Here is a 22,110-nt window from a genome sequence, read left to right on the forward strand (position 1 = left end):
GTTCATGGGTCATCCTCCGCCTCCATACTCCGTTATCCTGTACGCCACCGAAGATCGTTCGAAAACTCCGAGCAGTCGCAGGTCCTCCTCCAGTATTGTCCATGTTTCAGGCCCGTAGAGAACAACCGGTCCAATGAGCGTCTTGCACAAGGCACACTTTGTACGGAGGCTTAGTCTTAGTCGACTGCAATTGCTTGTGAAACCCATAGTAAGCACAACTACCGCAGTGAGCCAAGGTAGACAAATTCGTCGACTACCTCAAATTCATCACCCTCGATCATTATACTACTACCCAAGCAGCGCGGGTCGGCCTCGGTTCTGCTGGCCAGCATGTACTTTGTTTTAGACCTATTTACTTTAACCCAATCTGTACTGCTTCGCGTTTTAGTCTGGTGCACTGTTCAGCAACCGCCACAGATGTTCTGTCGATAATACCCATGTCATCGGCAAAGCAGACGAATTGACTAGATTTGTTGAAGATCGCTCCCCGCGTGTTAATATCCGCTCGGTTCATAACACCTTGTAGCGCTACGTTGAACAGCAGGCATGAGAGACCATCACCTTGACGAAGCCCTCTGTGTGATTCGAATGAACTTGAAAATCCACCCGAAATCCGAACACATCGCAGATTAAATCAGTTTGATAAGCTTCCTGGGGAAGCTGTTCTCGTTCATGATTTTCCATGACTCTTTCCGGTCGATGGTATCATATGCGGCTTTGAAGTCAACAAACAAGTGGTGTGTGGGAACTCGACCTTCGACGACACCGGCTTAATAAATTCCCACAAATCCGTTCGTATTTGGCGATAGTCGGCGGAAAATGATTTGGGACAGCACTTTTTAGGCGACATTGAGAACAGTGAACATCTTTTCTAACTGATTTATTGCTCTTTAGCTGCATGATGGCCTCCTTAACTTCGCCTATCATTGGGGCTGGCACCTCTTCCCCATTTGTTGCACCGTCGACTTCCCGGCGTCTGGGTTCTCCATCTGGGTGCCATTCAGGTGTTCATCGAAGTGCTGCTTCCACCTATCGGTTACCTCACGATCGTCCATCAGAATACTGTAATTCTTATCCTGACACATTTCGGCTCGCGGGATCCGTTCAGTTTCTGGTGATACTTTCGCGTTTCCTGAGAGTGATGCAGCCGCTCTAACTCTGCATATTCCTGTTCTTCCAGGTAGCGCTTTTTCGCCCGAAATATTTGGTTTCGCTGCCTTTCTACGTTCTGACGCGTGGCACTGCGCATCTTGGCTGTTTGCGCAGCGTTCTCCCCATCCATCACCCTCGTACATTCATCGTCAAACCAATCGTTCCACTGATTCCGTGCAGTGTTACCAGGTCGATTGCCCATTTTCCCGCTGCCCAGAGGTTGATTTCCCGCTGAAATCCCGCTGTCTAGAGTCTATTTCCCACTAGAAATCCCGCTGAATCAAAAGTCATATTATTCTTTCGTTTCTGGTGCAAAATTAAAATTAAAAAATATTCATTTCAGTAAGGCTTGCATTTGAAATCAAGATGATCTGCTGAAATTGAAAGGTTGCAATTAAATGAACATTATGCAAATTTGCTGCATTCATGTTGACGAAGCTTCAGGAAACAGAAAAAGAAATATCTTGTTATCCCTCATATAGTAACAGTTTACTACGACATTTCGCAAGAATTATAAGATTAAGAAGTCTAAGAACACATGCGAAAATTTCGAAAGAAGCTTTTAGCACAAATTTTCTTTCTGTGTCTAGCTATGATGAAAATCATGTAAAATTTCAGCAACGCTGGCAAATGATTATGGTTTTCGGTGACAATAGAAGATATGTTTCAATCTTTATAAGCAGCCAAAATTCAAAAATATCTGAAAAGCGCATCGGCTCTTTGTTCTCGCTGATATTTTGTTTTAGCAAAAATGTACCGATTTGTCTTTTAGACTTAGGTTTTATCGGCTCATCAGCCGATTTGTTTTGATTTTGTTATCATACAAATGCTGCGGTATATAGCAAATTATAATGTACAGTGCACCCCCGTTCGTTTGAACGATTCCTCATGCAAACTAACGGGGTTAGCTTTTAATTTGAACAACTGGTAACCCTAAATATATGCTGGAGCTTGTGTGAACTGGCAGCCCTATTCTTTGTTATTGTTTTGGGGGTTTGAATCAGTTGGCAGTTGCAAGCAGCGAATATTTCATTCTCCGATCAGATTTCTACCATAATCGTTATGAAAACGCATTGTGAAACAGATTAAACACGCTAGATCAGTACAAACAAATCGTGTTTAGGTGCATTGTCTGCATAAGTAAATGATGTCATATTGAGAATGGCATTTGAACTATTTTTAATTTGCACATCGTGCAAACCAACAGGGTTCAAATTAAAAAGTGTTAAAAACTGTTAAAAAAGATTAAAAACGGTCAAACAAACGGGGGTCCACGGTATATAGATACATAAGTTGTTTGTGTTGTTTTGTTTGCAATTCATGAATCAGTTGGATTTTGCCATTGGCAACGAATTAGTTTGTGGAAAAATGAGGAATACGCAAAACGGATTGGTTTGGTAGTCTTCTGCTTCTGTAAGTTCTAATGAGTATTTATCAGAACTGATCCCATTTTAGGCAAAAACCACGGAGTTTTCTTATCAACAGAATATACTGAACCATCTGCCAATGCATGAGCAGACATTAGACTGTCAATAAACGATGTTTTTTGCTCTCAACCTCTCTGTCAGCACTCTTCTTGCCTACCAAATATCGCAAAATCGAGATCCCGCTAAAATCCCGCTGAGTTATTTAAGAAAACCGCTAGATTCCCGCTAGCCGCTGTTTGGTTATTAAGTACCGCTATCCGGCTTGAAATCCCGCTAAATCTAGCGGGAAAACCGCTGATCTGGCATCGCTGTCCGTGCCACAGGCCCGATGGAGCTCTCCGTTACACTACTGATGATTGCTTTGATGGTATTTCAACATTCCTCGAAAGGGGCTTCGTCCAGCTCGTCCTCTTCCGGCAGCGCAGATTTAAGTGAATGCGCGTAATTTTCAGAGTAATACAGAGCAACGTGATGCCACGCCAGTTATCGCATTCAGCTAGGTCTCCTTTTTTGGAGACTTTTACCAATATGCCCTGCATCCGGTCCACCGGAAATTCACAGTTGAAGTTCAACACAGGTGATAAATATGCAAGTAGGGTTGCTGCAACATGTCTAAGATCTGTTCGTGCTAGGAGGACTAGGACTAGGAGGCTAGAAGTTGGTTACTTTTGCCGAAGATCGTTCCTCTCGTGTTGATGCCCGTGCGTCGGATCAAACTTTCAACAGCGATGTTGAATAACATACAGGACAGTCCGTACCCTTGCCTTGCCATCCTCTGCGCGATTTGAAGGGACTGGAGAGTGCCTCCGAAACAGACACGTAGCGCATTACTCGCTCCAGAATAGTTTGTGTTAGTTTGTCCGGAAAGCCGTTCTCGTGCATAATCTGTCATAGTTGTGCGCGCTCAACTATATCGTATACTGCCTTGAAATCCAATAGAAAATATGATGCATAGGCAAGGCACGTTGTACTCCCGACATTTCTGGAAAATTCGTAGAAGAGTGAAAATTTGATCCGTACCTATTTTGGACCCCATGCCTGAATTATGAAACGGCTCTGGATACTTCTCCTACTACTCTGGTGGTATGGTAGGTTCCGCCCATGAAAGATATGTCGGCGTGTGTTTGATGAATCAGTGTTGCACATCTTCGATTCTAAATGACCATAGACTACTCCTAGGTCCAACACTGACACGTTTAAGGCGAGACCCTTCGGTCAACCGAAACCTTGCGCCAAATAAAGGTGACGGCTGAACATTTTTAGATGATGGCAAGATTACGGAAGCAGTTCCATTCTTCAAACTGGTCAACTACATCTTGCATTTGGTTAGTAGTTTTCAACGAGACATTTTTAAATCATCAGCATATCAGGTTACAACCAGGAGACATCACAAAATGAAGGAATAGTAACGGTCCTAAGTTACTTCCCTGTGGACCAAATGTAGAAATTTTACGATTCAGTAGGGACTATATTTACTGAGAGTTCATGATTTGTTGGGTACGCCTGATGCTAACAAAGCTGTCACCAGTTCCCGAGTGCTTCAGTTTCCGGAGCGGAATTTGGTGATAAATTCAATGCCTTCAATTCACTCTTCTGGTACCAACTCTTCAACCCGGAACTTGACAATGATGCTATGCAATGCAGTGCTCTAACCAGTTCTTGTGCACTGCGTATTTTTGAATGCGTTCTATCCAGTTCTTCTGTTACAATTATTGTGATCCTTTCCACACTGTTCTTTCCTGATTGTTCTTTTTTTCAACAGATTCTTCAAAACGAGAGCCACAATGGTTTTCCCGACTGTGTATTATTTCGTTTACTCGTATATTTTATCATCACTATTTTTATATTTCCACTTGAGTTGTGTTTTCCAGTAATATAGTTTTATCAATATAATTACTATTCAATAATTAAATATGTTTGTTTTAATATAAGATCAATGATTCTGTTTGCCCTTCTCTATTCACTATATAATTGTTTTATCCGTCACTTAATCATCAATAATATACCATCGTTATTTATAATGTTATTCCTTTTTTTCCTTGCGATCTCCCTCTTGTACACAAAGGTATTTGTCGGAACATCATGTTCGATGAACGCGCGCGGTTGTCACCAAAAAATTGTACCCTTACACGGTTTTTTCTTACAGTTTGGGATTGGCCTTGTCGTCGAAAGCTTTTACCCTAGGTTCTACGGTTTATTCTTTTGCGCTTCACTTTAATTTTAGATTATCATCCTTAGCAGATGGAAAATTCATAATTTGAACTCAAACGAACAGAGTTCAGGCAACGTTGCGTTACTAGTTGTTTGGCGAATAATACTAATTTATTAAAGAGTAAAACAATCGAAATTGCGGAATTCTACTAAGCTGGCTACAAGCTGTCTTATATAGCAGGAAAAAAAACGAAGAAAAGACTAAGAGGTACTTTCGAAATACATCTGTTCCGCGTGACTTACAAAAAATGCATTCGATTATATTTAAAAGTTTGCGGAGATGTAATGTAAGTACTGCACGTGAGAGAAAGGAGTTCTTAACAGTCACTATCCTTCTCAGCACCACTGCTGCACTCTGCATCAAATTCGTCATTCGAGAAATGCTCGAACTCACTGGAAAGCTCTTGGTGGTGTGACCAAAAAGCTAACTTACAAATCTCATCCGAAATTATTTGGCCCTGCTAACAAATTCGAAAACTAAAACAGAAAAAAAACAAACTAAAATTCATTCTACTATACACAATCGCTTATTTTTAGTGGGTGCTGCTTGCTTCGACGTACGAATATAGACATTCAGAAGTTTCGAAAATTGTTCTTAAATTTAGGAGCAAAACTTTAGATTATAGTTTTTTTTTTGTTGGTTTGTTTGTTTGTTTGTTATGCTTTTATTTATGTTAGTATGTGCAGCCGCCTGTTTAGGTTTGTTTTCGCGAAAGCTGCGCGAAAATGGCAGTACACGAAACGACGACGGTCAAAATCTTACCGGCGCGGCGGCCCCAGATAAGCCAGCCCGACGCGCGATCAATCAGTGCGCGACTTGGCCGGTGTCCGATATCGTGGAGAAAGACTTGTTTTGCTTAAGTCGGCTTTATAAATATAAAATATATATATGTACGAATCTACTTACTATCTACCACTTTTATACAATTATATAAATGATTTTTTTTGTTTGCTTACATTTTAGCTTCTCACGTTAAATGTTTTAAATGTGTTTTTTTTTTTGTATAGTTTGTATTATCAATGGTAATTTTCTACAGTAAGGTTGGTTGTCATAACTATTCTTTGATTTAGATCCAGTGCAAACGGCGTATCGAATTGTAATACGAATGCAGTGCTTCGTTACCGTCGTACTGCAGCGGGAATAGACCATGACGACAACGTTGCTGAGATAACACAGAAATCCAATTGAGTATTTTCAACAACGGTTTTCGAGAAGTGATTGGTTTCATGCTCTAACTGTTCAAAAAAACTCCAGTTCTTTTATACCTAATGCCAACAAGTTATTTCATTCAACAACAAAATTAAATTATTTGTGAAAAGTGAATCCGTCGAGTTCGTACATTTTTGGATAAAGGAATGAGCTTTCTAAGTTTGCAGAATATTTGAATTCATACGTACGAAAATTGTTTAAACGGAACACTGCCGCTTGTGTAGTTCGCTCCGGTATCAACCAATCTCGGATACTTTTTCAAATAGACGTAAATGTGATAATCGCTGCCGTCGTCGCACAGGGTCTAAATTCGCTGCCGCTTGTTTTTTCTTGATCTTTTTCCCCAAACTGTATGCATTTACAAGCATGCACGCATATTGTTCTATCTGGCAGACGCAAACACACATGTGTACAACAGTTATGTCCAATTTCTGACTATCTCCACTTGGTACTCTTTTTTTCTCTGTCTCTCTCACTATGTTCACTTGCTACTGTCTTTCACAAACGGGATTTTCAATGTTTACCGCCACGTGCCGCCTCTTCCAGTGCTCTTACTTTCATTTCTCTCTCGTGTTGTCTAAAAATTGCATTCAAGGAATATTAGCGAAGGTAATATGAACAAAAAAAAACTCTTTTCTTAGAAAAAACAAGAACATTACTATTCATTTACTTTAACATCCACGAAGCGTGGAATTCAAATTATAAAAAAAAATAACAAACTGATAGAAGCTGGATGCAAAATCTAGTAGATTAAGAATTGAACATGACAACATATTAAAAAAAAAATGAAACAAAAACTGTGTGCTGAGCTTTTAGTTTCAATACCAGCAAGAATCAACTCATTGGTAATGCAACCGCATGCTTCTCTGAGACTATTATCGACTACATCGTATTGAAAGTAAGTACATACTTATTGGTTATTATAGATTAATGGAGTTTCAATACCTAAGATACTGCTCATGCAGTGAGTGGGCACGGTCTAATGCACTTTGACGCTGGAACTCAGCGGCCTGCTATCGCGCGATCGCGTTTGTGATAGTTGTTGCAGACATTGTTGTTGTAGGTTGTTGAGTTGTTGTTGTTGTTGTTGTTATTGTTGTTGTTGAAGAGAGATAGATAGAAAATGGGGTTTTGCTCAGTAATCACCATCATGGTTGAGATGAATATTGGATGTGTGGATCATTGTGTGTTGGGTTGATTTCGGCTCGGCGGCATATATCACTACTGCGGCCATCCCGGGAACCTTACCTGTAGCGGATCATAGGACATGCGCAAAAGCACTTCCGAGTGGGGATCCCGCGGCATCAGGATGTTCGGTCGCGGGTACGGTTGAACGTTCGCTAAAAAAAAAGATTAGGAAAGAATGTTTTCGTTTTGTTCGATTTGATTCGGAAGTGTTTGAGGGTGAAATAGAAAAAGAGATAAAAAAATAAACGCAAATTAATCACGCAGTTGATAATGGAAAACAATTTGCAATGATCTGTTGTTATGCTGAGGGGAAATGTTTAATTTGAAGTTATGATACAAAGCACATGTCAAAAGAAAATTTATCTTGGCCGGAAGTTTACTTTCAAAAATACACGCTTAAATATACAATGTAACTGCTTCTCTCGACGTCCTGGTTATGAGGGAATGTTTTTAGTAGACAGTGCACAGTGGTCTGTTGTCAAAGTTACGGTAAGGTGAAAATGGATCATGACGTATGAAATGTATGAGATGAATGAATGTGAAAACCTACAGAAAGTATGTAAAGTTTTATAATCCGGCTTGTACACGTTTCGTTAGCATTAGTCATTCTGATATGGAAGGTTAAATCTGTACAACAAATCGAACTTAACAGTAAGCTCTCTGAATTTTTTTTATTTTAAAGTGTGGTTTTAAACCAGAGGGTAATTCACCAGCTCATTGTATTTGGTTAAGTTTCAATTAAGAAAAATTTATAGAAAAATAATATTCGCAACGAATCGAAAGTTCCTCCAAGATGCCGATAAACCAGAAAATCGTATTATCCATTACAAGAGCGCATTAACATTATTTTTTAATTTTATTAATGCGATAGTTTTTTTATAATAGATGGGCGGACGGTGAAAGAAATAAGTTAAACAAAGGTGTTTGTAGTATTATCTCAAGTGAGATAAGACGCGAAAGGGAAAGAGTGGAAAATTAGGCAAGCGAGGGTCATTGAAGCGATGCTTATTAAGTTTGTATAAAAATTAGCGTTGCCTCAATGACTCTCTATTACCTAACCCAAGTAACAATTCGGGTTTTATTACATTCTTATGATAGAATTTAAGACCAAAATTGGTCTTGAAAAACGCCATTTGAGTACAATAAAACTCACATTGTCGCTTGGGAATTTTTCGCTCTTTTGTTGACGTCTTGTTCCCCTGAGATACTGAGGGTGAGGTGAGTGACGTGACACGGCAAATTCAAACTCACTGACATCGTAGCAGTAGCCCCTTAATTACCCTGCTAAGAACCGGCTGCGAGGTCTGTCGATAAAGAAGTGTCAAATCCTAACCTATTTCCTCCCAGCGTTGCGAAAACACAACACACTCTTCTCTCGATTCTAGAGAAGGTTAGGTTTGAGACATCAACTTGGACCCTAAGAAACAAAGAAAGATTGGGAAAAAATCTAATCGAGCTGATTTTGGTCAAATCTTAGATGTTACATGTAACAAAATTACAGTCGTGTAAACATACCATGTCTTGCTAATTTTTATTCAGCTTAAACCAGTAACTTTGCATCGGAAGGCAAAGGCGAAGCCGGTGAAAACAGGAACGCCAGTTACAGTATTTCTGGATTCAAATCTAATGTTCTAACCTCTCCGGAACGACAAAGCTATGTAAAAACTGCATACCACCCCTCCATCCCCCTGTTAGCCCTTACGTTTGCATTTTTTCCGCGTACCATTGCGGGACATAGAGACAAAATTAAAAATATATCCCTGCATTCTAAGTTGATCAAAAGCAAAATTTTCCTGAAAGTTTCAACTTTTTATCTCTACTAGAAAAAGTGGGGCTTAATGGGTTAAAGACAATTATAACCCCAGGCTTTGCTTTTTTTCTTAATTGAACCTAAATCAATCCGGGCGTCAAGTAGAGTAAAATTTGTTTGTAGAAGTACGCAACCATCGATCCCTTTCCTTCCTTTGCATCGATAGTTTATATGAGAGTTCTTCAAGGTAATGACGAAGCCCCCTTTGGGACTCGAATGCATTCGACAATCCTCCTGACATCCGCACACAGACTGCGTCTGTGTCGGATCTATCGTAGCCTTAATCAATATGATCAACTTCCCGGGAAAACCGTTCTCGTACACGATTTTCCATAGCGCATTGCGACCTACAGTATCACGTGTTGCATTGTAGTCGATAAACAAACATGCATTATCGAGGATCTACCGCAGCGCAGATTTGGTCCGTTGTTGACTGTGCTTTAACGAAGCCAACCTGACAACTTCCCAGAAATCTGTTTGCATAGTTGATGGTAGATGATTTGGGAGAGTATTTTATAAGTGGCGGTGATCGCACCAGCCCTCAGTCCACCTTGTCACTTTTCTTGTAAATCGGACAGATAACCCCGTCCTTTCACTTCTCCGCTGTTGCCGTACTGCATACTCAAAACAAAGTACCCTCGACCGGTTTCGGTGTTGTATTTTGGGTGCCGGTTTCTAACACTTCGATAACACTCAGTATTGCGTTCGCTAGCTTCGGAAAACGACCTCGGAAATATACCGCACGATCAGCGGAAACGCGTAATTTTTGCTAGTTAGTTTTTTGTATTCCCTTTTCTATTTCATTTACTCACACCAGCAATTCGAATAAATATGAGACACCTCCATGCTTGCTTGTGGAAACTTGAAAATACTCGTTTACGGTGAATCCCGGTCAGGTAACACTCGGAACCAATGAAAATCGGTGCTGAAAATATTTCTAATTCAACGCCACCAGCATAATGTTTCTTACAATTCGTTTTTGCTTGCATGTATGGGCACGGCGTCTAAAAAGAGACTTGGTTGCGTCGCTTTAGCAATGGTAACGACCATATGAGCTCGGTTCGGTTTTTTGCCCTCAGTCATCCGATGCCAACTGATTGATTGCGTCCTTAACTTCGTCTATCTTCAGGGCTTGCATCTCTAACACGTTTGCGTCATCGCAATTGCTTTTGTAGCCACTATGGATCTCTGCTTGGGTGCTCGTCGAAGTCCACCTCTCACCTTTCAGTCATATCACGATCATCCGTCTAGATCCTGCACTACTTTTATCTCGACATAATTCGGCTAGCGATACCAAGCGTCTGATAGAGCATTAAACAATTCGAAATAATTCTCCTCCAGTTAGCTTCAAAGCACGTCAGTCATCGTATGTTCATTTCAAATTTAGCAGGACGGTGCTGCTAGAACCAGTAGAAGTGTCTTGCACTAGCTCGGTAATTATCCTATATCCTAGCTAGTCAACTCTCAAAGACGTTTAAGCCCAAGACTGTTGGACTCGCTCGCGACTGACTTGAATTCGCTACATTTCTATCTGTTTATGTCCTTCTACTACCTAACGAGTGGGATTGCGCCACATTTCCGCCTGCGTTGCACTTTCCATCGTCATACGAGGTGTCTTACTGATTCTGTTTCACGTGCCCGAGGATGCTCTATTTTACGCTGTTTTGGTGGTATTCCAGTTAATTCCACTACTCAAGAGGACCTTCAATTCAGCTCATTTCGTGTTCACAGCGCGCTTCCCAGTATATTAGACAAAGACATGCTGCCGCCACTCGCTTAACAGTTCCATTTAGATAGGAAACTCCATAGGAAATGGGACAGTCATGCGAGTGGCGGCAGCCTAGTTTAACGTCAAAAAGAAAATTTCAGTTTCATAAAATATAAGATATTTGTTAGAGCCTAATTAGGAACCTATTTTACAGATAAGATTTCTGTAATTTTGAAACGTGCGGGCCAAACATGTTTCAAACCAGCAAATTGAGGGAACTTTAAACCGAAAGTCAACGCCAGGTGAGGTCCTACTTCACAAAAAGTAAATGTTCGATGAAAATGTCCACGCACGATGTTCGAGGCTCGTCGTGGTACGGTCGGTCGGTCGACGAAAATGCTCGTTTTGATTCAGAGATGGGAGGAAACATTAAGAAGTCAATCAGAGTGTGTACGTCCAATGTGAAAAAGAGAGCACAGATTGTGGTGGAAATGGTGGCGGTGGTGGTGGTGGTGGTGGTGGTTGGGTGGTAGTGGTAGTACCGAGAAAAGATAAAATTTCTGGAATACAAACTCACGTGGTAGTTGGAAACCGGCCGCTGCCGCTGCCGCCGCCGTGTCTTGCTGCTGTTGCGAGTGCAAATGCAGATGCGTATGGGAGTGAGCGTGATATTCACCAGCCAATCGCAACTGTAACAAGTGAACAGACGATAACCACATACGAAAAAATAGTACACAGTAGGAACGAGCACGGGTGGAAAGTTTGCTGAGAGGTAATGTTTGCTGATACGTACCATCGGATCGGCCGGATCTAGCCCAATGGGATGTGGCGGCAAGCCTGATCGTTTTTATTTTATTGTTTATCATTATTGGCATATTGGTTTAAAATGAATGAGCATTTCATGATCGCCACATTCCAAGGTAGGCGCGCACACCTCGAAGAAGCAAGCCACGTCAGGCGACAACAACCGGATGCGGTGTGTGGGGATTTTAATGGAAATATTTTCATTGGTTTATCAGTAGACCCCACCATTTCATGCATGCAAGTATGTCCCGCCAGTCAGCCAACGAAACACGTGTGGTCGTCGGGTTTTTGCCAGGTTGTCGATTGATATCAGTTTTTAGTCAGAAGGATCGTTTTAAATCAGATTTTAATTAGGTTATAATTTAAATGTCAAAAAAACGGCATTTTTGATGAGGCGTGTGTTTTTATCAAGTGTTTTTTGCGTGTTTCGGCAGGTACCACATAGAAGTAAAGATTTCGATGTTAGCAAAACATCATAAAGAGAGGATGAAAGAAAATAACAAGTTATGGAATTAAACTAAACGCTGTGATTGCATACCTATTCGTTCACGCTCCAGCTGCGCCAGGGCGGCTGGATTACCGTACAATGCAGGAAACTGTGACGGGTGCATGCCCCTAAAATAATAAACGAAAGATCAATTATTACCTGTAGCTAAACGACGATTTTATCGAAGCATAAAAGAATACCTACCTCATCCTATAGTATTCCATCCAGTGTGGTTCCAAACGAGATGGGCCCATGGCTTGCTGGTTCTTGAGATCGTCAAACTCCCTAAAAAAGATGTCCCTGTTAATCGTAGAAGATCGGCAAAATTCGATCAATATAATTTTTGAAACAATTTTAAACGTTACTGTTTTGTTTATAGCAGGAATTGTGTAACTCAAGCAAGCTTTTGAAGTGTGGCATTTGTGAATTTACATAAATAATGAATGGAGATACCTAGTTATTGCATGATTTTGTGTAATGAATTTCATTTTAAACAAGCTACTCGAGAGTATGATCGACTTCCAATACAAAGAAAAAAAAATCACCAAAACTGTTAAGCGCACTTGAAGGAGTATTAAAAAATGATCGGCACAAAACGAAAGTAAACAAATTAGTAAAAAGCATTCCAACTGCAAATAAGGGAAAAACGGAATTGACAACTGCAATGATTTTTCCACAACAAGTACCGTGCAAGCACCATATTCAAAACAGTGCCTAATTCTGACAGTTGCAAATTTTTCTTAAATATTGACAAAACTCTAGCTATTTAAACCATTTCAATAATATAAAATCATCAGATGTAATGATTAAATTGTTTAAATAGTTGGAATTTTATCAATATTTATGAAAAATTTGCAACTGTTCAGAATTAGGCACTGTTTTGAATATAGTGCTTGCACGGTATTAAGTTTTCCTTCTTCCGTTTCATGATTGAACAACCCTAGCAGCCAACAAAATGTGGAGCTGACCCAACAATACCGTTGTGTTACGTTCGTCTTCGATTATAAAAAGAGTATTTGGATAGCCATCATACCGATCTCTATAAGATTTTTTTTGCAGAATAACCAGAATGCTTCTGCCACGCAAGCTAAATTAACCATTGCAGTTGGTATGCTAGTGCGCCCACCAAAAGGCTGCCACCAGCCACCTTTTTTTAAATTTAACAAAGAGAATCAAATACTGTACACAAATAATTCAAATGATTTGGTTGGGGAAAAAAGAACAAAGCAACACCACAGGCACAAAACAGAGATACATAAGTCGAACAATAATGTTATTTGTGAATGGAAGGATAGTAGGCGACAGGAAAAACTAGGAACTTTGCTGTACCTTTCTCTATTGTAAAGTGGATGATATGGTGATGGTACCATCGTTTCCACCGGACTACAAATAAACCGTGAGACAAAAATAAAAAAAAGAAAACAGAATAATCACACACGATTCGATATAAGCACGCACATTAGTGGGTAAGTTCTTATCATCCATTAAAATCCGAAAGTGATTATGTTTTACGAATACGTAAATGGGAAGTACAGAAGTAAGAGGAATGTAAGAGTAGGAAACTATACAAGACACTGTTTCTCTCTTCGGTAGTTCTTGAAAAGGGACAATAGTATAATGAAGCAATTCGAGCAATAGATGTTTCGCATCCGTTCAAAGTCACGAGACAGACAGACAGAACAACACATTGGAAGCATTGAACTAACATACCTGAAACCAACGTGAGGCCTAGCGTACTCCGAGAGCTGGCGCAAAGCAGGCGTATCCGGATATGGTTTGATGTCTGGTTTCATCTGCGGTTGTTGCGACGCGGGATGCGACGGATGTCCGAGCGGAACGCCCAGCCCGCCAGGTCCAACCGGTGGTTTCCCGTGTTGTTGCTGTTGTGCTGCCTGCGCTGCGGCAACCGCTGCTTGCTGTTGCTGGTGCTGCTGCTGGTGTTGCTGCTGCTGTTGCTGTGCTGCTTGCTGCTGCTGTTGTTGCACTTGCTGCGCCTTTCGCTCACGCTCCTTTTCGGCCAGCTTGCGATCACGATCCTCTCGTTTGCGAGCCAGCTTCGAGTCAGGTGTAGGTTTGAACTCCAAGTCCGTACGACAGCAGGAGTTGTAATCCCCTCGATCGCATCGACGAACAAAGCTGAAAAGGAACGTCGTTGATAATTTAAAAGCTGCAATACATTGGCTACGTTGAATACTTACATAGCGGATTGTGAGCGGTGACACTCGGTATCGTCGGGTTTTGCTTCTGGGCTTGGACCTCGGTTGACATCGTGCACTGGAGAAGGCGGTTCTGGATCAGGATCGATGTCCAGCGTCTCGATATGCACCGGTTCGTTTGGATGAGAATGATGCGGAGGTCCATGATGGCCGGGCCCTGGAGGTCCGTGCCCAGGATGATGACCCGGGTGTCCCGGGGGTGGTCCTAGACCTACCCCACCGGCTGCTGCATGAGCATGCGCTCGCAGTGCATCCATGTGACTGGTTTTCCCACTGACCTGCAACTGGTTCTCGATGAAGGGATTGTGTGGTCCTGGTGGGTATGGTGACGGATGATGGGGAGCATTCTGGAATGGACTCCCACTAAGTGGTCCACCGGGTGGACCCGAATTGCTAGGTGATGGTCCACCGGCAGGACCGCTGCTGCTTTGGCTATTGCTACTGTTAGTATTGTTTGGTCCTCCGACCGAACCGGGTGTTTTCGAGCCGGATCCGGAAATTGACGAGGACGAAGAAGAGTTTTGTGGTGGCTTGGATGAGCTGCCCTTGTTTTTGTCGTGAGCATTACCATGAATTTGGGAATCCTCTGGTCGTGGCGGCGGAATGCTTGTTGGATGACCGTGCAGCATCGGATTGTCTAAGGGTGATCCCGCTGGTTTCATGTAAGAGAAACCGGGACCGTACGCCGGTCCGTATGGATACGGTGCGAAGAATGGATTGTGGTGATGAGGATTGTACAATGAAGGATGAACTAGCGGATATGCTTGAGAGGGATGCATTACTGAACCGGGCATTCCCGGTATCGGACCAGTCATTTGAAGTGGCAGTGGCATCTGAGGATGTCGTATAACCGGCGGCGAAGCTCCCGGTCTGAAGGGATGGTTCGGTGGAGGTGATCGCTGTCCGGATTGACTATACATTTTGCTCAATGGGCTAGAGATGAGCGAGGAAGTCGATGCCGACGACGATGGCGGGGGTGTCATATGCGGTGATTGTTGGCGCATAATCTGACGATCACGTTCCGCTGATGCTGCCGCGGCTGCAGCAACTGCCGCCGAAGATCCGGGTTGATGATGACTTAGATGCATCGGACTAGCTCGGCTAAGGCTGGAGTTAACAGAATTGGCCGGTGAGCTGGATCGGTGATGAAGGGAGGACGGAAAACCGGGACCACCAGGTTGTTGTACACTTGGACTCGAACGACTGAGACTGGAAGGGGCTGTTGGCGTGGAGGGCGATTGAGCCAAAGGACTAGGCTGATGGAGCGATGTCGGCGGATGATGGCCGGGTGGATTATTGGACGATACGGAAGGTGATCTTCTTCCGGCTCCTGCTACTTCCATCAGACTACCCAAGGCAGACGGTGTAGGACCCCCGAGAAGGGGCAGTGCACCAGCTGGACCACCCAAGCTTGGTGGCAGCAAACCTGCATGGCCCAGAGGACCGGTTAAATGTGCTGGATGATGAGGTGGCAGTTGCATTCCTGGGTGTCCAAGATGCAGTGGAAGAGGATGCGATAACATTCCATGGGGCGGATGGACACCCTGTAGTAGAGAGTTTATTGGAGATGCTCTTGTTGGAGGTAAGTCCCGCGGATGAGGTTGATCTGCAGAACGCATTGGTGCTGGAGATTGGGATTGAGCCGCAGAGGTTGGTGTCGATGCTGTGCTCGACGTGGGCGTGCTTTGTTGAAGACGTGAGTTTTCTGACGGGGGCGGTGGCTGCCGATGAGAGGAGGAGAGATATGGACTACTCGGTACGTGAGATGGTAAACTGCTATTTGGTAACATGTGAGGTGGTTGTTGCTGTTGGGACTGCATTGTTGCCGGAGGCAGCGGTCCTGCTTGTAATGATGGGTGGGAAGAGTGAGACGGTGGAGGTCCCCCTTGCTGTTGTTGTGACCCAAGAGGTCCACCTGGTTGCGAAGTTTGTGATAGGTGATTCGGTTGAGATGTCGGCACGGGAGAATTTGACGAACCCATGAGCGACTGATGACTGCCGGGCATTAGACCAGGATTTACAATTCCTGGATGACCGGTATAGCCGCTAGGAGGCATGTTGAGTGGTGGTCCAGACTGTGGCGATGCTATACTAGCATGTAGTGGTGGTTGAGAGCTACTGTTGTTACTGTTGCTTCCTTGGCTATCCTGATTCGGTGTAACTGCCATCCGAGAAGTCGCTGAAACATCCAACGGATTTTGATCAGCAAGAGGCGAATAAGTGGAACTTTTCATAAGATTGTCTGCCGAAAAGCTGCTCTTCATACCTGACATTGTGTCCGGTGGCAGATACTTTAGATCTTGGGGTTGCTGTTGCGGAGCACCCGGAGGTTGATTATGCGATGAGGAACCTTGATGCAAATGGGATTGATTTCCAGGTAGACCGAACGGTGGAGGTGGCCCCTGGTACTTTCCCATCGGTTCAAACTTCATCATTCCACTCGGATCATATTGTTGCCGCAGCATGCCCAACTGGTCCGGATAGTGACTCTTTGGCATCAGCGGCAAACCCTGCGGCGCCCCATTGTCCGATGCTGGGGACTGTGCAAACTTGGTTCGTTCTTCCACTGGGGGATATTTCATATTCAAGCCCACTAACTCTTGTGAATAACCCTTAGGCAGTTGACCATCTGGAGGTACTCCTTGACCGGAATTTGGATGTACAGACTGTGGTGCTATCTTCATCGACAGTGCACTATCCTGTGGAGGATACTTTCCTGGTTCCATGAATCGTTTCATGTCATACTCTAATGGTTCTTCTTGACCGTACTTCATCGCATTTTCCGCTGATTGACTTTGACTGTACTTCAAATCACCATATTTCATACCATCATCGACTGGTCCATACTTGATATGACTCTCATATACTGGTTTCATTGCTAGGTTCTCCGGATCATACTTATTCTCCGGGGGTGTATCTGTATGTCCAGGATCCGGCTCTCTCATCAGTTTTGCCTCCGATTTGACTTCGATCTTTAGTTTCAAATCCTGCGGCTGTTCGATGATCGGTTGCTGGTTTTCCGCAATCTCTTCGCCTGGTTCTTTCTTTATAAACACGTCTTTCGTGTTAAATTCTGGTGGCAAATTAGCTCCGCTTTGTGCATTTATTTCTTGTTTCATGTTTGCGAGTTTAGAGAGCATCTCCTGTTCATTGGGAGCTTGTCCAGGCACGGAAGGAATTAGTCCAGGTGGAACAGCCACATTACATGGTTCTGCCGGTGCAGTGATGGCTGCTGCCGCGGGCGGAGATGTTTCCAATGCTTTTTCTGGTGGTTCTTCAACGCCAGCAGTTGGAATGGCAGCCATTGCATCTTCAGGCGTGGGTACCGTTGCAGGAGCAGGTGTTGCTACCGGCGTTGTCGTTGCCGTCGAAGGTGGAGTGATGTCTTCCGTTTCGGGTAGCTTCGCAGCATCAGCCGCCGTCGGTAAGGCTGCTGTAACCGCTGCTGCAACGGCCGTAACCGTTCCGTCTTCATCTTTGTCTTCACCAGTCTTGGTAATTGTCGATGCGGGGTTACTGCTTTCAGGAGATTCCGTTGCCATCGGTTCGGCGGTAGGACCCAGCGAAAGGGGATCCTTTTCCTCCTCCTTAGAGGAGGGAGCCGTTGGCGTCGCTGCTGCCGCGCTAACATTAATGCTAACTTCCGTAGCTGCTTCGCTGTTGGATTCCGCTTCATCCAACACTGATCCAGGTCGGCTGTCAGTGGTGAAACTTTCGGCAGGGCTCTGAAAATAAAATGAAAAAGAAGCACACATTGAATAACAAAAAAAATAGTTAAAACTAGATTTGTTAACTTACATCCACCCGCTTTCGCTTTTGGCTGTCTTTCTCATCGCTTCCTCCGTCCGGATCCAACTCATTGGCACGTTTCTTGCCCTTGCTGGGAGTCTCCGTTCTGCTTTTGCCTTTCTGGCCCTTCCCTGAGGATTCCTCCTTTTTGCTCGGTGTCTTGGGACTGTCGACTGGCGTCGTCTCTGGTGTCTCCGTTCCACCACGCTTGGGACGTTTTCCACCGGTGGAAGCGTTATTGTTGGAGTTCACTTGTTGCTGTTGTTGCTGCTCTTTCGCAGTCGGTTTCTGGCGAGTTCTCATCCTCGACGGTGAATCCTCACCCGTTTCACCCCCTCCTCCCACTGTTGCTGCCGCTGCCGAAGCCGTGGTTGCTCCAGCGGCTGCTGCTGCCGCGGCCGCTACTGATGCTGCTGCTATTGCTACGGCAGCCGCTGCGCTCTCCTTAATTGCCTTGGTGGCACTCGAGTCGCTATCGCACTCGCTGATGTCGTCCTCGGTAACGGAGCTATTCTCCTCCTTGGACACGGGTGATGGACGCGATGATTCAGTCACGGCCGGTTCCGGTGTTGCTTCTTTCTTGTTACTGTTCGGCGGCGTGTTGTTGCTGCTAGCATTACTGTTGGTACGCGTGTTGCGTCTTCGCAGAGAGCCCGCCCTTCGACGGCGGTGCGGCCGATTGTTGTTTGCTCCCGGTGTCTTCTTCCACAGGTAGTAGAATTCCACTAGTTCGGGCTAGAAATAGGACAGGATTAAAAGAAGTTCATGTTTTCGAACCAGCTCTAACATACCGTAGTTCTATGAGGCAATAAATCCTTGTGAATGCGAAAAAAATTCTTTCCAAACTGACGTAATCCCTTGATGAAGCGTTTGGTTTCCTCTTCAGTCCACTTCTTGTCGATTCCCTTCGTTACCGGGCACTTTAGTAGGGCTTCTAGCGCTTTCCCGGCGTCATAACCAGAATCATGTAACTGCGCAATCGAATAGAGTAACAAAAGGTAAGCTTACGACCATACCATAGCTAGAACACGAAGAACTTGGTGACACTTACAACATCAAATGCATTTATCGTAGTATCGTCGCGACTAGCTGCCATACAACCATCCTCCTCGCACATGCCCTGAAACGCGGAAATTGAACGAGCAGCGGTCAGGTACATCAACAGATCATTGTCAATGTAGATACCGGGGGTCCATCTAGGATCCTCTAAGTCGCGATCTTCATCGTCCTCGGAGCGGTAGTTTTCAATTGGTTGATAATCTGGTAATGTTGCCTGTGAGTTGCATAGGAAAAATACCAAGGATGCATCAAGGTTTGAGCCATAATTAATTTCAATTCATCAAAATGTTACTCCTACATGGATGAAAAGCGGATGAAATAGGCAAAGTTAGTGTGATTGTGAAGAAGAAAAAAAACAACATGCAAACTTATAGTTTCCAACATGCAAACTTATAGAATCTAAGCACAAACTTAAAAATTGTATAATTAAAAAGGATTTTCGATTGTTTTTAGTTTCCAAAATAATGTCGTAAAGAGAAAGTTAATAAGTGAAAGCATTAAAACTGTGCAGTGTGACATTTTTAGTACGATCGAGTTTGTTTACATACTACATAGGAAGCGAAAATTAATGGGAAAGGGTTCGTTTAAACGAGACGATATAATTTGCCTGTTGTTTTAGTTATTTAGCTTTAGCAACTATGGAAAAGAAAAATTGTGATATAAAAATGCATGTAAATGTGAAAGAGCTGTGAAAGATACTGCTTGATTGGATGGTGATAATGGTTTTCATAATGATAATGCACCTATTGTCTGATCGATACCGAAAGTTAAAAACAATCTGAAATCAGTTCGGGTTTATTGCCTATTCACACACGGTTTCCAGCTGTTTGGAGTTTCGCTAGAGCAAACATCTAAAAAAATAAGTATTGCTTTCATTTCAAATAGCTTTCCTGCTAGGCATGCAATCATACCACAAAAAAACCATTCGTTATTTCACAAATCTAACTTTTATAGAAGTTCGAAGTCCGATGACAAATCGTGTATTCAAGAATGTAACTCTCTAAGTCTAAAAATTATTAGAATACTACAAAAAAAAATACTCATTTCATTTCCTAATCAACAAAACGTAAAAATCTCTCATTTACTCCTCTCATCCCGATGAAAGTTTTTTTTATTCTTTCGTCACCGCAAATTCAAGCCGCCTTGAACTACTAAATGAAAACCCCGTTAAAATACTTGAAATTTTCTTTTTGAATTCTTTACCTCCCGTTTGGTTCACGAGATATGGCTTGCGATGCTGCTGCTCCTTCCTCTCGGAAATCCATCCTCGATACCCAACCCACCGCTAACTAAAAGTGCCAGTGGCATGTTTGAAAACAAGATCGCAAGTCTAAAAAACCTAGCAAGAAAAAAAGACGAACCGAAAAATAATGAACAAATCACTTCCTAAAAGCGAACGCGCACAGCAGCACCGCACCGCACCCATTTCATTACTTATTGGCTAATTATACACTGAGAAAAATTTGAACTATTTGAAATTAATTACACAAAGCTGCTACTAGCGGAGGACGAATGAGCGTGTGCGGCAGGCAGCGGCGATGAAAGAGGCCCTCTTCCCGCCGCCAAGATCGAAAGAGCTCGAGGTAATAAATTTTTGAATGGCAAAACAACAACAAAACGCATGTTGATACTCTATCCATCCGTTTCGGGGGGCAACACGTTGCGTTGGTGCGGCGTTCGGGCATACATATTGAAAACTCCGGTCTCTTCGGTGGTTTTGTTTGTCTTCTTCCGTTCACGCATTTGAAGCATTTTTCAATCACTTCACCATGGATTACGAACGGACGGATGGACGAGTGACTGAACAAGTCATTGAGAAGATAGTTAGCAGTTTAGCTAAGTACCCATATAATGTGACCGTAAAACCAGTTGTGACTGCCAATTCGATGATGAAGGTATGCATGCACAGGCGCTGTGCTGTGTTGCATTTGCCAGCCAGCCAGCGTTCAGAAAACATTCGAATAGCAAGAAGAATCCTATTTGTAGTGTGTTGACAGGACTGGTAACTTTGTGATGAAATCATAATTAAATTGCTAATAGAGTGATCACATTATAATTGGTTGTAAGTAGAATTTAACATGGAAAATGAAGAGTCAGCTGTCAACGAAGGTCGCTGTGAATTCCTCGACAAAAATATGACATAATTTTAAAACTATTATTAGCATAGCATTAGCATAATGCGACATGAGCTGTCTAAACGAAACAAAAAAATAATTGACTTACATACCTATGTAATTTGACCGAATACCAATTAAATATCACCTAATTAAGATAATTGAGCCACAAAAAACATCTTTGAAATTCTTACTTTGCGTTAACTAGAGACAAAAACAAAGGACAAATTGTATTTCAAATGAATAATTCATACTGAATAGTTTCATAATGGTTCACATCCTGTAAGGTGGCGCCGTCTACAAGACGGTGCGAGCAAAATTTGATCGACTTAACCTTGACTTATTTCTTTCAATCGAAAATGAACACCGTTTATTTTGTAGGTCTGAATGTGCTGAATGATGCCTCTATTTTGGTTTTGACATTAACATTAACGCCTCAGGTATCAAATGCCCAAGCAAGAGGAACAACGCATCAAAACTTTCCAAAGTCATAACTAATCGCATATCGAATTGGCGAAATTGTTAAGAGTGATCAAATCAACTATCACCAATGCAAAAAAGTATTCAGGGAACATTTGTCAACAACCAAGAAGCTTAGATCGGAGAAAATTCGAACAACAGGGAAGCCACAGAGCCGACAAAAAAGAGCGGTCAGTGATTTCAAGCGGAGTCCCACCCTCCGTTCGTATGAGATGTCACAAACCAGCTGGGAGTATCGTCTAGAACCGTGCGACGAGCTAAAAACAAGTAGGACGGTCGACTTATAAGAAGATAGTGGCTCCACATCGCGACGATAAACAAAACAAGACGGCCCGAAGCAGTACGCAACGATGTTAACAATTGTGTGGTGATGGACGACAAATCCTACGTCATGGTAGACTTTAAACTTCCTGAACAGGAGCTTCAGGAGAAGTTGGCAGATATTTTCAAGCATA

The 22,110-nt window shown here is 43.0% G+C and overlaps 1 protein-coding gene across 9 annotated transcripts in view; it reads right to left on the reverse strand.

Moving 5' to 3' along the window:
* Positions 1–4,401: 4,401 nt before the first annotated feature.
* LOC128738135 (arginine-glutamic acid dipeptide repeats protein) overlaps positions 4,402–22,110 on the reverse strand; it is a 120,307-nt gene continuing 102,598 nt past the window's right edge. Inside the window, exons 5-18 of one of the 9 annotated variants that reach the window (XM_053833016.1) lie at positions 19,054–19,275; positions 18,794–18,973; positions 18,012–18,737; positions 16,480–17,938; positions 14,196–16,392; positions 13,708–14,133; positions 13,327–13,380; positions 12,202–12,297; positions 12,049–12,125; positions 11,500–11,543; positions 11,284–11,395; positions 7,249–7,340; positions 6,946–7,013; positions 4,402–6,577 (exon numbers count right to left, since the gene is read on the reverse strand). In XM_053833016.1, the coding sequence (XP_053688991.1) occupies positions 6,514–6,577; positions 6,946–7,013; positions 7,249–7,340; positions 11,284–11,395; positions 11,500–11,543; positions 12,049–12,125; positions 12,202–12,297; positions 13,327–13,380; positions 13,708–14,133; positions 14,196–16,392; positions 16,480–17,938; positions 18,012–18,737; positions 18,794–18,973; positions 19,054–19,275 (5,817 nt within the window). In that variant the 3' untranslated portion in view covers positions 4,402–6,513. Of the gene's footprint in view, positions 6,578–6,945; positions 7,014–7,248; positions 7,341–11,283; positions 11,396–11,499; positions 11,544–12,048; positions 12,126–12,201; positions 12,298–13,326; positions 13,381–13,707; positions 14,134–14,195; positions 17,939–18,011; positions 18,738–18,793; positions 18,974–19,053; positions 19,276–22,110 lie in introns of all 9 variants that reach the window. The other 8 variants (XM_053833019.1, XM_053833013.1, XM_053833012.1 and 5 more) reach the window with 8 other exon arrangements.

Source organism: Sabethes cyaneus, chromosome 2 (genome assembly GCF_943734655.1).
Source record: "Sabethes cyaneus chromosome 2, idSabCyanKW18_F2, whole genome shotgun sequence".
Taxonomy (NCBI): domain Eukaryota; kingdom Metazoa; phylum Arthropoda; class Insecta; order Diptera; family Culicidae; genus Sabethes; species Sabethes cyaneus.